The sequence below is a fragment of the Callithrix jacchus genome, chromosome 9 (assembly GCF_049354715.1).
Source record: "Callithrix jacchus isolate 240 chromosome 9, calJac240_pri, whole genome shotgun sequence".
In the NCBI taxonomy this organism is placed as follows: Eukaryota; Metazoa; Chordata; class Mammalia; order Primates; family Cebidae; genus Callithrix; species Callithrix jacchus.
This window is the reverse complement of record NC_133510.1, coordinates 57734977-57751483: the sequence shown is the minus strand read 5'-3', so window position 1 is coordinate 57751483 and position 16507 is coordinate 57734977. Positions and strand designations below refer to the sequence as shown.

Here is a 16507-nt window from a genome sequence, read left to right as displayed (position 1 = left end):
AGCATTTTCATACATATTTTGAAAGATAAGGCATTATCTTTAACAATTTTCATAAAATGCATTTTACATATTGCTAGCAAATTATGCCAGTTGTGCTGATAGTCAAGATGGGCAAGTTGCACAAGTGTAAATGTATCTATTTCAATTGTATCCTGACAAAGAAGCAAGTCAAATAGTGGAATCTTGTGTAAATGGCAAAATTTGCCACGAATCTTTATTTTTAAAAAAAAAGAATTTATGTCATCTTCCCCAGGAATTCAGAGGTCTTCCTGGATAATAACTAAAGTGCTTTTAAAATGAAACACAGAAAACAGATCTCTAAACGTAATTTATGAAAGAGAGCCCATTTTATATCCCAATTTTATTCACCTTTTCTGAATAGTCACAACATTAATCTACTGGGGATAATCTAATTAGTATATTTGAAATTCCATGTATTTTTTTCTATTGTATGCATGTATTACACTTGTATATAATACAGAGTTTCCAGTTGTTAAAGAACATAGTTTAAAAAATGAGAAGCATGATCTATAATCTCAAACAAACCTAGGACAAATTCATATTTTCCAAAAGGTATAGTTTTTCACTTGGTTACAAAGAAATTAATTTTATTCTAATTGATGCAGAAACTCCAGGACAATCATTATTCCTTTTTTATAATTTCATATAGTCTTGGGCCATTGTGAAAATCCACTCAAAACCATCTAGTTCATTTTATGCATAATTAAAATGGAGGCAAAATGTCAGTTAATTTCATGAACTTATGAGACAGTAGATTTTAGTTCAATGTGAGATGTAAACTTTTCAGATCTTATTTTTAACCAGTTTTACATTTCTAGCTCTTCTTCCCAGGAAAGTGTCTGAGTAGTATATTGGTCTTTGAATATTGTCAAGAACTAATAGACCGAAGTTCCTCAGTACATGTGGGCCTCCAGTCTGGAAACCAATGCATGTGTAATTGACCATGTTAGTGAGTTTTCAGAATACAAGATATTTCCATACCTTCTAACATGATGGAAATTCTAATAGGACAATTTCAGAAGCATCTTCTGGATAGTCTAAAATGAGTAAAACACAGAAATCCCTCTCTTGCATTCCTTCAAACTATAGGTTTACACAATATTGTTACAGAATGGCTATGCAATTCTCATTCTTCTCTCCCTTCATATCACAACTGAAACAAAATAAATGTAGTATAAAATTATACATTCTATAATAACTTAAGAAAACCACATACATGTTTAAGGCCTTTAAATATTTATGACTTTCCTGTAAAACCAAAAACACAAATGTTCAAATGGCTACAAAAATGTCACAAAATACTGGCCTAACAAGTTGTTTGAATGGGAAAAGTGTAAGCAAATATTTATACATTCGAGACTGAGGAAAATGAACAATTTTTTCTATCAACAGATTGAACAAATATGTAAGCATTCAAACAGTCATTGGGAGCAAGCAAAAGAAAGTCTTTTAAAATGAGATAGTACAATTAAAAAAAAAAAAACTAGAAAAAATCTAAGTGAATAATGTTCAAGCTAAGAAATCAGAAACTCACATGCATCCCTGGCAACTTTCTGAAACTGAAGTCTATCCAGTAACTTGACTGCTCACTGCTGATTTCTGTGAAGGGAATAAGTAAACATAAAAAAAAAAATTAAAGAAAATCCCACTTAAAAAAAAGAAAACAGAAAGGGAGAGTGCTCTAGAGGTACAAAGTATTATATAATGAAAAGGGTAATCCAGTTCTAACTACTACCTATTTGACAAAGAGCTGAAGCAGGGTGTTGTTAGCCTTAGGGAAATATGTCAGCTTGTCTATACATTCTTATATGATTGATGTATTCAGATAACTATTACTTGCCAACATTATTACCAATGGATATATATTTCCATTCCTTTAACAAAAGCAACTTTAAGATGTTAAAACATGTAGGCTTTCCGAGCTCCAAGATTCAGATATAAATAAAATTGTCTCAGTCTACACCATGCCAGAGGAAAAGTTCTCAAAGGAAACGTCATTAAAGCCATGTATAGTCCCACTAGCCAATGAACATAGGACCCAGGAACACATCCAGGACAGAAGGACAGTGCCCTTGGGATACAGCTTGCAGAAGCAAGAAAAGCAGTCACATCTGGAGACGATAACTCAAAAGGTGACTGTCTCCAACATCACCCTGAAAAAAACAACTCTTCACCGGCTCCACAGACAGCAACTTCAAATTCTTTTAACAATTTACAAGTTGAACACAGTTCAAATCTGCTGAAATCTTCATGACATAGAAGTTCATGTCTGACTTTTAAAAAGTCTTGATTTCAAGAAGAGGCCATGAAATCCCTTGGAAATAGACTCTTGAGTGCCTCTTTCAAGCAGTATAAAATCTTCAAGATCACCTCAGGAGTTAAGTTTCTATGCGTATGTTCATTGTCATCAGCCTTGAGGATCACTTGGTTTCTCCTGGGTTAATGGGTTACCTATAAAGGAAGAAGAAAATATAGTCAACATTTCATAACATACCTATAACCTTAAAATTAAACGCAATTAAAAAGTAATAGGTAACCCAAAATGCTGGTGTTTGTTTTATCCAATACATTGCTTAATTTTAAAGAACTACCAGGTACAGGTATTTCCACCGTATAAAATTACACTAACTTTTTTTCTCATTATCATCTCATAATATTTTTAGAGTCACTTTGACATTTATCCAAATGACTACAGCTGTGACCAAAATTATCCCAACTGGTGACAACAATACCCCTCTCAAACCCAGAGTTACTGTGGAAAACTTTTTTTGCATAGACTTGGTGGCCATAACACAAATATCATAAACACATCACGCCAGGCTTCAGTGAAGACAGACTTTTGTTCCCAGCAAAAGAGACACATCTATTTCTCAATAACGCCCTTGGGGATTGGCTCCATAAAGTTCATTTTTGAAATAGTTTAAAAATTGAGAGCCTAGTTCTATTTTATTTTGGAAAAAAAAAATATCTGTTTAGGGGAGACAAAAAAATCTGGGGAGAGAAACAATAAAGAATAGAAAAAGGTACCAAATGTTAAAGGTGCCCCAAATTTTTCATAAAATTGATGATAATATACTATTAATTATATTTTAAATATTACTGAGAAATATTCATACTAATTTTTCACACCTACTGAAGTCCAAAGACCATTTGTGTACAGGAGAAAAGAATAATAAGCAGATAGAATATCTGATACATATATTCATATGTATATATGCATAGATATAAAGGAAAACACACAGGAAGAGGGAGAAGAAGAGAGGGAGAAGAGGGAAGAGAAAAAGAGATTTTGAGAGAGGGAGAGGATGGAGGGAGAAAGGGGAGATAAAAAGATTATTAACACAGCAGAAATCTCTCTCCCATTAGATTTAAATTTAAATTAGATTTAAATTTCTAATTCTAATCTAATATCAGCCAGGGTATTTAGAGAGTTGCCTAACAGTTATTTTCTAGCAATAGCTAAAACAAAAAGTAATTTCTAAAAACTATTGTCAAAACTTTGATTTTATTCCATTAAGTGACATTGTTATTTGCCCATCAAAAAACATTATAAAAGGCTCGTTTGTTTCATTGTTTTCTGATCAATTACTTTTAAAAATGAATATAGTTAAACAAAATAAAAAGCTAGCTCTAGACTTTGCTATGGCTAGTCTCAAATTATTCTACCAAAGGAAGATGCTGCAAAAGGCAAAAATATGTTTTCATGCATGGAGGCAGTCATCTTATTTCTGTCTCAGTGTTCCGCTACCAGTCCCAAGGAAACAGTTCTTTGCCTGTGCATTTGTTCTCTTTTTTGGCACTTCCCTTCTCTTTCTCTTTTTTTTTTTTTTGAAAGGTGAGAAGGAAAGAAAGAAAAAAAGGAGTGAAGGAGAGGAAGAAAGAGGAAGAAAAAGAGGGAGAGAGAACAGGAATATTGCTTTATTCTAAAAATGGGTATTAATAATGGCCGATCAATATTTTGTGTATTTAAAGTGGAGAATGTATATTTTGTGTATTTAAAGTGGAGAGCTCTATAAATATTTATTAAGTTTACTTGTTCTGGATCTGAGTTCAAGTCCTGGATATACTTATTAATTTTCTGTCTCGTTGAGTCTAAATCTCTTTATGGGTCTTATGTATCTGGGTGTTAGGATCGTTAGCTCTTATTGTTGCATTGATCCTTTTACCACTATATCTTTGTTGCTTTGAAATCTATTTTATCAGATGCGAGAATTGCAACTCCTGCTTTTTATTTATTTTTGCTCTCCATTTGGTTGGTAAATCTTTCTCCATCCCTTTGTTTTGAGTCTTTGTGTATCTTTGGATGTGAAAAGGGTCTGGATGTAGCATACCATTGGGTTTTGGCTGTATCTTCAAATACCTGTGCATTTGAAGTGTCTTAACTCCCATGCACAGAACCATGGAGGAAGTTGAACCGAGAATGGAGGCTGGGAAACATACAAAGAGCCTACTGAATCTTTGAGATTCGGGGAGCAGGAGATACCTTGGGCAGAGCAGCAATCTCATTATCAATTTGCATGCCATTCAACAGTCATTGTGTATAATTTCTATGAAGGGTTTCCAAATTGAGTATGAACGTGGACCATATTTTCAAAACTAATGCTGAAAAGACAAGAAAAGAGAGGGGAAGGGGTGTGTGTGTGTGTGTGTGTGTGTGTGTGTAAAAGAAAAAGACAGGAAATTGAAACAGAGGGGGGAAAACTGAGAAAGAATAAATGGTTTCGCCTCTACTGTGACTCAGTGTAGCAAAATGGAAAAATATGGTAGAAATAAATTGGATGAACATGGTGCCATGACTCTATGAAAGCAAGTGACATGTCCTCTTGAGCCATTTCAAGCCCAGGTTCTAAGTAATCTATTAAGGAGCATAACAGATGCATTCCTATGTCTTCATTTCAAGCTAAATATTTGACACTACTCGTTTTTATAAAGTTGAGAAATGATTCTCTCTATTATTTATATATAATTTTGAAAACAGACTTTGAAATTAACAGTACAATACGAAGGCTTATGAAACTAAAACAAATATTTTCTCCATTTCTGTAGAGAATATATACATATATATATACAAAAACATAAACATATAAACATATATAAATAAGGATATAACCCATATCCTCAAAAACATAAACATACATTTTTATGATATCTATCAGCTGACACAATTGCTAGAGAAATAAAAATTATATATGACTAAGAAGTAATTGTCTAAATAACCATGGATTACAGTATAATTAAAGCAACCTATTCTCACACCTAAATTTTACACAATATTTCTAGATTACTAATATTAAAAATATCCTAGAATATTTTATGAGATGAAGAATATGATATAAATCATTTATAAGATTAGATGAAAGTGGACAATCTAATACTTGACTTTTTTGATTACTAGATTTTGATCAAGAAGACACGTGGTGTTTTGGCATCAAGAGCTCTGCATTTAGGACAGAGTGGTAGTGTTGCCATAAAGATCAAGTATTGTAATGTTTATGGAACACCTGGCTTTGTCAACACTGAACAACCATAAAAATAAAAGGTCTGGATTTTAGGAGGTTTTCTTTCTTTCTTTTTTTCTTTTTTTTTTTTTTTTTTTTTTTTTGCTTTTGAATGTATAAATCTTTAACAAGAGAGCCACTAAAAGTAGAATGAAAACAAATCACATTGTTAAATCAAGTTTAGCCTAAAGCTGCCTCCTTATGTATTTTAAATTCAGCCTGAAGGTTTCTCTGTACATCATGAACTGTAACCTAAACAGAGGTGTAAACACACTGTGGCCTACTCTTATGTTAATCACTAAGTTTTGGCCAATCAAAGGTGGCCAACTGTTCAAACTGTGTTCAAATAAGGCAGATGCTGTGCTGTAACCAATCTACACCTCACTTCAATTTTCTGTATGTCACTTTCCTTTTTCTGTCTATAAATCTTCAACCAAATGTCTACGCTAGAGTCTCTGAGCCTACTCCTGCTTGGGAGACATCCTGATTCACAAATTGTTCTTTGCTCAATTCAACTCTTAAATTTAATTCAGCTAAAGATTTTCTTTTAACAACACTAACAGACATTCACGCAAGCTTAGAGAACTGCACTGAAGGAATTAAAGCCTAACTAATGACTCACCCTTTTCAACACAATATAAAGATGAACATGTATAAATATCTACCAGCATCCTCCCTGACAACCTCAAGGTTTGTACTAAACAAGATGAGAAAATCACAGGTTTAAAAATGTATAGGAAAATGATTCTGAATATATGTACATTATCACCAACTGAAAAAGCTTACTATGCAGGGTCCAAATACTATCTTTAAACAAAATTATTACCTAAAATTTAACAAAAATATCAACCTTTTAAGATGTATGCCTATTTTAAATAAATCTGAGTGACCCAAGTTTAAATTCTGGCACGCCAGTGGGGAGAACACATTTTAAATGTCATTTTACCTTTTGCAGACTCTAAACTGGAACATCCCGATATGCAAGATTTGCTTAAGCAATATTTACACAATCCAACATTTTAAAAAGTAAAAGTAATGGTTAATATACCAAAATAAGCATTACCACATTTTTACAACTTAAATAATCCTCTTTTATTCAAAAGTATTTTTTAGAAAGGCCAAGCATTAAGTTTTACCTTCTAAGGAGGACTTTTGGCAAGTTTTCAGTAACTAAAAGCAGGAGGTTGCAATAAAATCAGTTTTACACGATGGGAAATAGCGTTTGCTACCATGAATGCACAGTCTTCTTGTTCTAAGGGCAATAGCTGTAAAATACTGCATGAGGGAGAGAAATGGCCCTCCGATTGCTATGGTTATGCCTTGAGCTTCATGCGCTATAATCATTATCTCAGTAAATTTGCCTTTCCAAAGGCAGTATTTTACACAGCTGTTCTTTTCTACGCAAATCTTATTTGTGTGTGCCACATGCCAGCCAGTTTTGCAAGTGAAACTAGTGGGCTGCTGAACACATACAAAATGCAGAAATAATAATAATAGCTTCCCTATCACAAGCAGGAAACTACCCTGGGTAACAATCAACCAGGATGAAGATACTAATCTCGTAATATTAAGCAAAAAAAGTACTAATTATTTAGATCAGAGCACCCACTTATTCCAGGCCAACAGAACTATTATGGGGCCCTGATTAGATTTCTAAACAACTCATGCTAAAATCATGTCTTTAAGTCTGTTCAATTTAAATTGAGAAAATAAGACCTGGTTAATGACATATATTAGTTAAATTTGAAATTAGGTGAACTCATTTATACTGTTTTCATTTTATTGTTTGAGTATTGTAAAATTTCCTCTGCCAATCTATAAGTTAATTACAAAGCTGGAAGGCAATTCAAGAATCTATTCTATCCTTTTACAAAATTCTTAAATCTTAAAATTCTTACAATCATTATATTGAAGCCTAAAATTCCTTCTTATCCCAGTTCAAGTCCTGCTGACTAGGTTATCCACGGGACATAACATATGAGAGGTATAATAACAAACAGCTCAGGCTTTGTTCAGCAGACTGCCCAGATTCAAATCCTCACCTTATCACTTTCTAACACTATGGGGTTGAATAAATTATTCAAACTCTCTGAGCCTTGGCCTCCCCATGTGTAATATGCTATTGTTGCCTCCCCATGTGCAATACGCTATAGTGATTAAATCAGATAGTCCAGACAAAGTGCATGTCCCAGTAAATGCCTTTTAAATATTAGTAGATGGTAGAAGTAGAAATTCTCAAACAAGATACAAAAGGTGATACATAGGATACCTATGGGGCGGGGGGGCAGGAGGGTGCTACTTTTTTTTTCTCTAAAAATAGTGACTTAATTTTCTGCTGCTTATAGTGATTCATCTTGCAATTATTTCTTTTCACAATCTTGATATGTTAATTATAAAAGTCACATATTAAAAATGAAGCACTGGCCAGGCGTGGTAGCTCAGGCCTGTAATCCCAGTGCTTTAGGAGGCTGAGGCAGGCGGATTGCTTGAGGCCAGGAGTTTGAGACCAGCCTGGGCAATATGGCAAGACTCCTCAGGCTCCACATATACAAAAAAATTAGCTAGTCGTGATAAGGCACACTTCTAGTCCCAGCTACTCAGGATGCCATAAGGGAGGATTGCTGGAGCCCAGGAGGTCATGTCTGTTGTGAGCTATGATCTTGCCAATGCACTTCAGCATAGATGTCACTGTGAGACTGTCTCAAAAAAAATTGTAAAAATAAAAATTTAGAAAAAACGAAGCATGACTTTGATGTTCTCTGAAGGCGGGCTGCCTGTTTTCAATGCTCAGTTCTGCCAGTGATTTACTGGGCAAAACAGAAATACTATTAGCATCTGCATCATAGGAATTGTATGAGCTGAGAAGTAAACAAGTTAATAGTGAGTTAATAGGTTTCATGCTTAGAACAGTACGAGAAACCCAGTGAGTACGAAAGAAGTATTAACTGTTATTATTCAGATATGTGTACATGTTTAGCCATCTAAATGTATTAAATTTCCAGGTTTTGCCTCTGATTATTTCTGCACATATGTTACTAGTCTTCTCTGAAACATAATTCCACTTTTTCTAACTCTTTGTCTTTCTAATAAACCAGCTGCCATCAGACTTTGCACGAAGGATACATATTTAGGAAGTTGGCACAGCACTTTACACTTAAAAAATAAATGGGGTATTATTATGCCAAAAAAATGCAGATTTGCAAATTTCCTTCTTCTTTGTTGATGGTTCCTCTGATACTATTTTTCTTTGAGTTCTACCCCATACCCCAGATTTTTTTAAATCTCAGTTGTTCCAGTTTCCAGTCTACAATATATTTGTGAAATCACTGCTAAATCTCCACAGCATCAATGTAAATCTTACATGACATTAGTTTAAATAAAAAAAATTATCTCTTCTCCAATATGTTCATTATAATCTTGTTATGAGGAACTATTGAACAATATTTATATTCCCGTAAATATGACTCACATACACACAATAGAAGTGAAAGTGCATTATGAATGTTGCAGCCAATTTCATTTTAAAAAGAGTTAAGTTTTCACTAAATATCCATGTTATTAGATAAACATTTCTTTTTGGACTGATGAGCATTCTTTACTTAAACAACTGGAAGACAAGGAAATGTGGTAATACTTCTAAGAGGAGGCAGCAGGATTAAATGCAGTGCACGGCTAATCCTTTTAAGATGGCTGCTTAATAACGTCACAAATAGGCACAATTTCAAACAACATTACAATAAATTTAACTTAATAAAGGTAAAAGGGAGAATAGAATACCTTCATCATCCTAAGTGCTGATTTGAATGAACTTTTCCTTCCTTGGAGTATAATTGCTGCTTCACTGCAAATGTATTTTTTTAATGTAGCTCTTACGAGTACAAGAAATAAGCCCTTGCTTCACTTTTTGTATACTAAATGTGCAATTAAAACATCATTACTCTGCAGTAGCAGGTTTTCTCATTTAAGCCTGAGAAAAGCTGCCATTACATTAGTCATAACTATATGTGAATGCACTTGTTATATCTTAAAGCACCTTAGGGGCAATGAGGTATCATGAAATGAAAGACACCTATTGGTCAGGGATATTCATGCATGAACAAGCTGACCATACAGCTTTCAGGAATTACAAAATGAAGAACACCTATTGTTCTGGGATATTCATGCATGAGCAAGCTGACCAGACAAGTTTCAGGTAAGGAAAGGTGACATTTGAATCACTTTTATAAACATACTCATCTCTGTGAAAAACTAAGCCAATATTTTACTTTCACGATGATGGAGGTGATGCCTATAGCCCTGAAAACAATCATATTTTGATACCACAGCTTAATTTTACCTCCAAAGAACTGCTTCTGCTGGATTGGCCTGAACATTCAACACTTTGAGATATGTTCAAAATTTCAGCTAAGATCAACATTTCCACTAAAGAACCTTGAACTGTTCTCAGTTATGCATTTTATAAATTCTTGAAAAATTTAACAGCCTTAGGTGAGTGGCAACAGTAATTTCAAACAACAGAGAGCATTTCTGTAGTTAACTGATTATATTTAGGTGTTAAATCAGTGAGTCCCAGTGTAGGAAGCAAAACAAAGAAAAGATTCTCCAGGCTTGGCATATCATCTTCCTAGACTTCTGGAAACAAATAGAATACCAGATATGCCTGAACGGAGCAGCCTCATTCTGCTAGTCAGAACACAAGGGTTTTATATACCAGTGTTACTACCTACTAGTTGCAGAACTTTGGATAAGTCATTTCAAAAAAAATCTCTGAAACTGGAAAGTTTATCTACGAAGCACATTGGCTGGAGTCACTGAGCTTCTAACTCACTTCTTGCCGCCAACTACTGTGACCTTTCTTAAGAAACACTACTTCTAAATGGTATAAAACTTTGTTCTGTTCACCTAAATTCTTCCGTGGTATAACCACTTTGAAGACTTTATGTTCTAAAAGGCCTAATCATTATATTAGAATGCAGAACTAGTGAGCTTTTACCACAAATGGAACATCTGTCAATGGCTTTCAGCTTCCTCTGCTGTGCAAATGAAGATCTCGACTGGAAATGAATCTTTTGAACAGATGGACCTGCACTATTTCTTGGAACTTTGAAAGTTGTACAGTGTGCCTGCCATGAACTCTTCTACGTGACTCATGGAAGTAGATGACTACATTGCCATTTATGCACATTTATCCACTCAGAAGCAGACCAGCCATTTCTCTCTGGATGACATTCACTGCTAGTAAAACAAAGCATTTTCTGCTTTTCCTTTGAGTAGTTAATAAATTCCTTTAAAAACTTTAAAAAAAAAAACATTTGTTAAGACAAGACTTTGCTTCTCCCTCCCTTGGTACCCCAACCACACACTGTTTCAGGTGCAGAATCACATGCACAAAATTAAGATAATGGTGAAAGTTAACAGATACAGAATAAAGAGAAATCTCTTGAAGACATCCCAAAACTCCTTAAGCCAGGAAAACAATTATTTTAAATGCCTCAAGGAAATCTGAGCAGAATTTTTAAGATGTTAATTCCACATGTCAGCAAAGTTCATACATTTTTACAGACAGTTGAGATTTTGAACTCAGTTGGAAGGTACTTTACCGCTAAATTTGATATTAAGTTCATTTTTTAGACTAGTCTCCCATTTGTAAAAGAGTAATTTGAACTGATAGTTTTTATCCACGTTCAGCCAGAAAGCTTTACTTTAAAAGTTTCAATCTGGTCAAGAATCACCCTCCTCAAGAATTCCAGCCTCACTATGGAAGTTTTAAAAATTATGCTTAAAAAAAATGAGCTTAAGATAGTTGGAATTAAAGGTGAAGAAGAGCTAAAACTTGGAAGAGATGCCTTTTAGTAAGTAGCCTAGAAAGTATTTTCTCTTCACTTCTTGCTTGGTTTGTGTTACAAATACAAATGGCTCTTAGGGACAACTTTTCCTTGAGATACTGAAATTGCAAAAATTGTATCAGGGAGAATATTACAGCAGTTGGGTGGATGTAATCTAGCCAACCCCTATTTTGCCTCTGGCATTCAAGCTGATCTTAATTATTCCTGGGTTTAAGCCAAGCTAACATTGGAAGACATTGAGTTTACAGTTTCAGTAATAATAGCCCTCCTCCAAACTCAACCACCTTTGTAAAGCTAAGGAACACCAGGCTAGGAGGACAGAGGAGCCTGCATTCTGCTAAGGCATAGACATAAATGATTGCCAGTCATTATTCTGGAGATCACAATAAATACATATTATTCATTTACTCCTACAGATAACATCACTGTTGTAGAACCTAAAATGGGTCTTTGAAGATATCTTTTCAGGGTTTTTGCACGTCTGACAGCAATGACTCCACTTGGACCCACCAACCACTGTGGCCCTACCCAGAAGCAATTCAGCCCACAGGAGGACTATTTCCCAAACCCATGTGATTGCATCACCAACTGACAGCAGCTAGCAACCATTCCCTTTCCACTCCCACCCCTTCCCCGAAACTATCTTTGAAAAGCCCTAGCGCCCAGATTACCAGGGAGTTTGATTTGAGTAATAACTTCATCTCCTGCGTGGTGTGACTGGCCTCTCATCAGTTAAACTCTTTATTGCAATGCCATGGTCTCCACGAATTGATTTCGTTTGTGCAGTGGGCAGAAATAACCCTTTGGGCAGTTACCTTCCTGTCTGAATGAAGAATATGTTGCTGTCACTTAAAAGGACTTGATGTAACTTGTGGAAGGACAAAACTAGTACCAGCAGTTTTTGAGAACATGCCAGAAGCAGAACATGGAGATGGAGACTTCTCTCCTCTCCATCCTTATCTTCTTCCATAAAATTAAGAGATGATCATTTAATATGTGGTAAATCTTTGATAAAAAAAACCTTCTTCTGTAAATTTCAAACTAAAGTCTATTTTCTGGAGGATAGGACAACATAGATGGGGTGATGTTTTAACATGTTGTATGCTTTTGATTTTTTTTTTTTCCTGCTTCCTAGATGTAATTCTTTTTGGACTTTTCTGATAACCATCATAGTTCACTAATTTTGAATTTCCAAAGTTTATCAAAATATAAATGCTTAAATCTAACTATTTGTAATGCTTAGATGCAGATATGAAATAACATTCAATTATGGGGCAATTTAAATATACAAAGAATGGACCATTAGATAAGAATGCAGCCTTTATTTGGTTTATGGAGATTAAGTGAAAGTCTGATGGCTCAGTACTTTTCATGCTAATTTCCATAAAATAGCACTTTGAACACTAATAGAAGTCCAAGAATATATCCAGATTTTTGTACTATCCATTTCCTATTTTTGATAAAACAATACTGCAGAGCCATCGTAGGTGACAAAACATAATGGCTCTTTGTGGCCAATCATTTGTTCAGTGTATGGGCCTAATATCAGTTTAAAGAATGATGCCTCTTTCCACTTTTTAATAAAGATATTCCAATGCCTTTTTTTTCCTGACCATTGAGGTGGTTCTTTGCCCTCTGACTCCCTAAAGCTGTACCAAGTTCACTGTCTCCCTCTGAAATCAAGGGCATTGAAATGCTAATGGAACCACAAGAAAGAGTAGGTCGTAGTTAATCTTGTTAGCACCATGTACACACCTGCTGCTCTGTGAGAAATAAACCCAGACGGGAGCTCATTTCTGGAGTTGTTTTGAATCTTTACTTCTCAATGAAACTTCTGTCCCTTCCTCAGAATCCGACCAACACTAGGATTCGCCACAACTAGTGCTCCAACGTGGAGCCAAAATTTTTTTGAGTGTGGAGAAATCAAAAATTGTCATCAGGCACAGCAGAAACCTTCTCTTTCTACTTCTCCATTCGAACTTGAAGAGTTTTACACGTTTGCCTAAGGAACAAACACATGTCAGGCACTCCACTGTTTAACCGATTATAACAGAAAGCAAACCTGGGAGAAAGGGGACATTACAACAAGCATAAAAGTACAACAAGACAATAATGTCGTTCACCTCCAAAAAGCTCACAATGTGGATAGGTTTGTATTTCCCTTAGAGGATTATGTACTCTTAGTACTTTTTTTTTTCAATTTCAAAGAGACATGTGCCTTTACAGGAGACTAAAATAAACAATTTTTATAAGAAATTGAAAAAAAAAGGATAGTAAGCATTTCTTGTGAGTATTTGGGAAGCATTCTGCACAAACCTAAGAAAAATGTTCATTAAAAGCAAGGAAGAAAACACACAGAAATCAAAAAATAGTCATTTAAGCAAAAAAGTGCAAAATAATTGTGGAAACCATATTAGGTAGTTATAATCAATTATAATTCAAAGATATAATATTTGTGATCTTAACCATTCATAGCCCTGCCTGAACATCCACACCTAGAGTACTTTATAATTTGCTGAAGCAGGAATTTGAATCGTACACACTTTAAGGCTGATAAATGAAACCAAGTCATTTAACCAATGTATGGCTCTAGTCACCCCTGTGAGGCATTCTTTTTTTCCTTTTTTAAATTTTTTTGAGACGGAGTCTTGCACTGTCCCCCAGGCTGGAGTGCAGTGGAACAAGCTCGGCTCACTGCAACCTCCACCTCCCAGGTTCAAGCGATCCTCCTTGTCCCAGCCTCCCAAGTAGCTGGGATTACAGGCACCCGCCACCATGCCCAGCTAATTTTTTGTGTTTTTAGTAGAGATGCGGTTTGACTATGTTGACCAGGCTGGTCTCAAACTCCTGACCTTGTGATCCACCCACCTCAACCTCCCAAAGTGCTGGGATTACAGGCAAGAGCCATCATACTAGGCCAGCATTCACTTTTCGAGCCAACTTTGTTGCTCTCTACTTATTATTAATTACGTAATCCTCCTTAACAGTCAGAATGAGATTTATGATATTTTTCAGTTATACCTTATGATATTTTATAGGTATAGACGTTTAAAAGTTTTACTGGCTGGGCGCAGTGGCTCATCCCTGCAATCCCAGCACTTTGGGAGGCCAAAGCAGGTGGATCACCTGAGGTCAGGAGTTCAAGACCAGCCTGACCAACAAGTTGAAATGCTGTCTCCAATAAAAATACAAAAAATTAGCCGGGCATGGTGGTGGGCATCTGTAATCCCAGCTACTCTGAAAGCTGGGGTAGGAGAATCTCTTGAACCCGGGAGGCAAAAGTTGTAGTGAGCCGAGATCACACCACTGCGCTCCAGCCTGGGTAACAAAAGCAAGACTTCATCTCAAAAAAAAAGGTTTTATTTATACTCCCTTTTTCAAAGTACTCCAGCAACATCGAAACATACTATTTGATTTTTAAATATATGAATAATAATTTAATAGTTGAGGGAAAACTATGAGTAACAATAATAAATAATAATAAATCACATGGACAATTGGCCATTAATAGTAATTTAGACTCTGACAATAGAGGGTTTTTGGTTGCATAAGTTAAAAACAAAGTAGAGCACTTTTTACATAAATTGGAGAGGTTGGAATAGTTAAAACTAATAGCAAGAAAAAGACTAATCACGTAATTAGTAGAAAAATATGTTTTCCAATTTTGAAAATATTTGTGTTACTGAGCAATTAGAACAGACCCCTGTTTCCTTTTTTTTTTTTTTTCATACCCCCGTTTTCTTATCACTGCTAATCTTGACCTCACCCTACCAAACCAGAAAATGTAACGTATAAATGATGGTTTGAGGAAGAGTGGAACTTTTGTATCCTGATCACAGTCTAGTTGCCTTTATTTAGATAAATCAAAGCCAGCACAGTTGCCATGTGGGTCAGTGTCATGACTTGCAGTGGACACATGTGGCTGAAGATAAATGATGAATTCTGAGAAAATCTAGAAGAGTTTTTTTTTTTTTTTTTTTTTAGAAAAAGCAAGTTGAACATGGATAAATATATCATCTACACATTTCCAATTCTCCATTTTCTTTACATTGTTCAAAAACATAGAAATGTTTTCAGGAACCGTTTTTTTTAAATGAATTTCATATATACCCATTGAACATTTTAAGAGTAGAATAACTTTTTTCTATATGTTGTATATCTAATCAGTTACTAATCTTTCTGATCTATTTCCTACTCTCTGTTTCACTGCCACACTCTTTATTCCACCTGGTGTATCTAATGGCAATAATGTCCTGACTTGTCTTCTTCCTTGCTGTTCCTTCCTCCTCCTCATTGCCACCACCATCCTGAAAAGAAAAATCTGTAATACAGTCCTATTACAGGAAGAAATCTAAACTTATTTATAATAGATAAGATCCTTCATGATTAGAACCCAACCACCCAGCTTCATCCTCACTTCTTCACAATCTTTCCACAAAACATATATGCTCCACTCTAGTCACACCTATTTAATAATTACCAGCTATTTAATAATTCTAGACATGATGTGCCCATTCATGTCTCTTTATCTTTGTGTTTGTTTTAGCTTTGCCTAAAATACACTTGTTTCAAACCCCAGAAGAAATATGACCACTTCATGATTTATCTAATCAGCACTTTGTCATAGTTCTATTAGAAGACATATTTCATCATATTATAATTATTAATGTGTTTGTTTCTCTCAGTAAAATATGAGGTATTGGAGAATAAGAATACTGGCATACTTTTGTTTCCTCAGTGCTAAGCAGCATATCAGGCACATAAATGATGCCTAATATTTATTAAATGAAAGACTGAAATAACGGATGCATGGAGAGATGACTAAACAAATGAACACATGAATGAATTAATGTAAGAAAAAAGGTGATAAGTACTTTCAGAAGAAGGAAGGCTAGAATCAATATTTGGATTCTTTGTAAACAGCAAGGGGGGTGATTAAATGACCCAAAAGTTCAGTTCCTCAATTTTTAATTTTTCTAGAATTTTACCCATGATTCTGCAGATTCGGAATTTGAAATTATAGATATGCATGGGTCCTGACATTCAGCTTCACATTTTCACCTCAGATATTTAAATTTATTCTCATTTGTAAAAGGTCTAATTTTAAAAACAGTATTAATTCATGAAAATAATAACGCAAGA

General features: G+C 34.9%; 1 protein-coding gene across 4 annotated transcripts in view; it reads right to left on the bottom strand.

Moving 5' to 3' along the window:
• Positions 1 to 346: 346 nt before the first annotated feature.
• Positions 347 to 16507, bottom strand: part of TAFA2 (TAFA chemokine like family member 2) — a 490392-nt gene continuing 474231 nt past the window's right edge. For 3 of the 4 annotated variants that reach the window (XM_009004136.5, XM_054238330.2, XM_054238329.2), the window contains exon 5: positions 347 to 2472. In XM_009004136.5, coding sequence (XP_009002384.1) covers positions 2461 to 2472 — 12 coding nt within the window. In that variant the 3' untranslated portion in view covers positions 347 to 2460. Of the gene's footprint in view, positions 2473 to 13120; positions 13368 to 16507 lie in introns of all 4 variants that reach the window. The other variant, XR_622823.5, reaches the window with a different exon arrangement.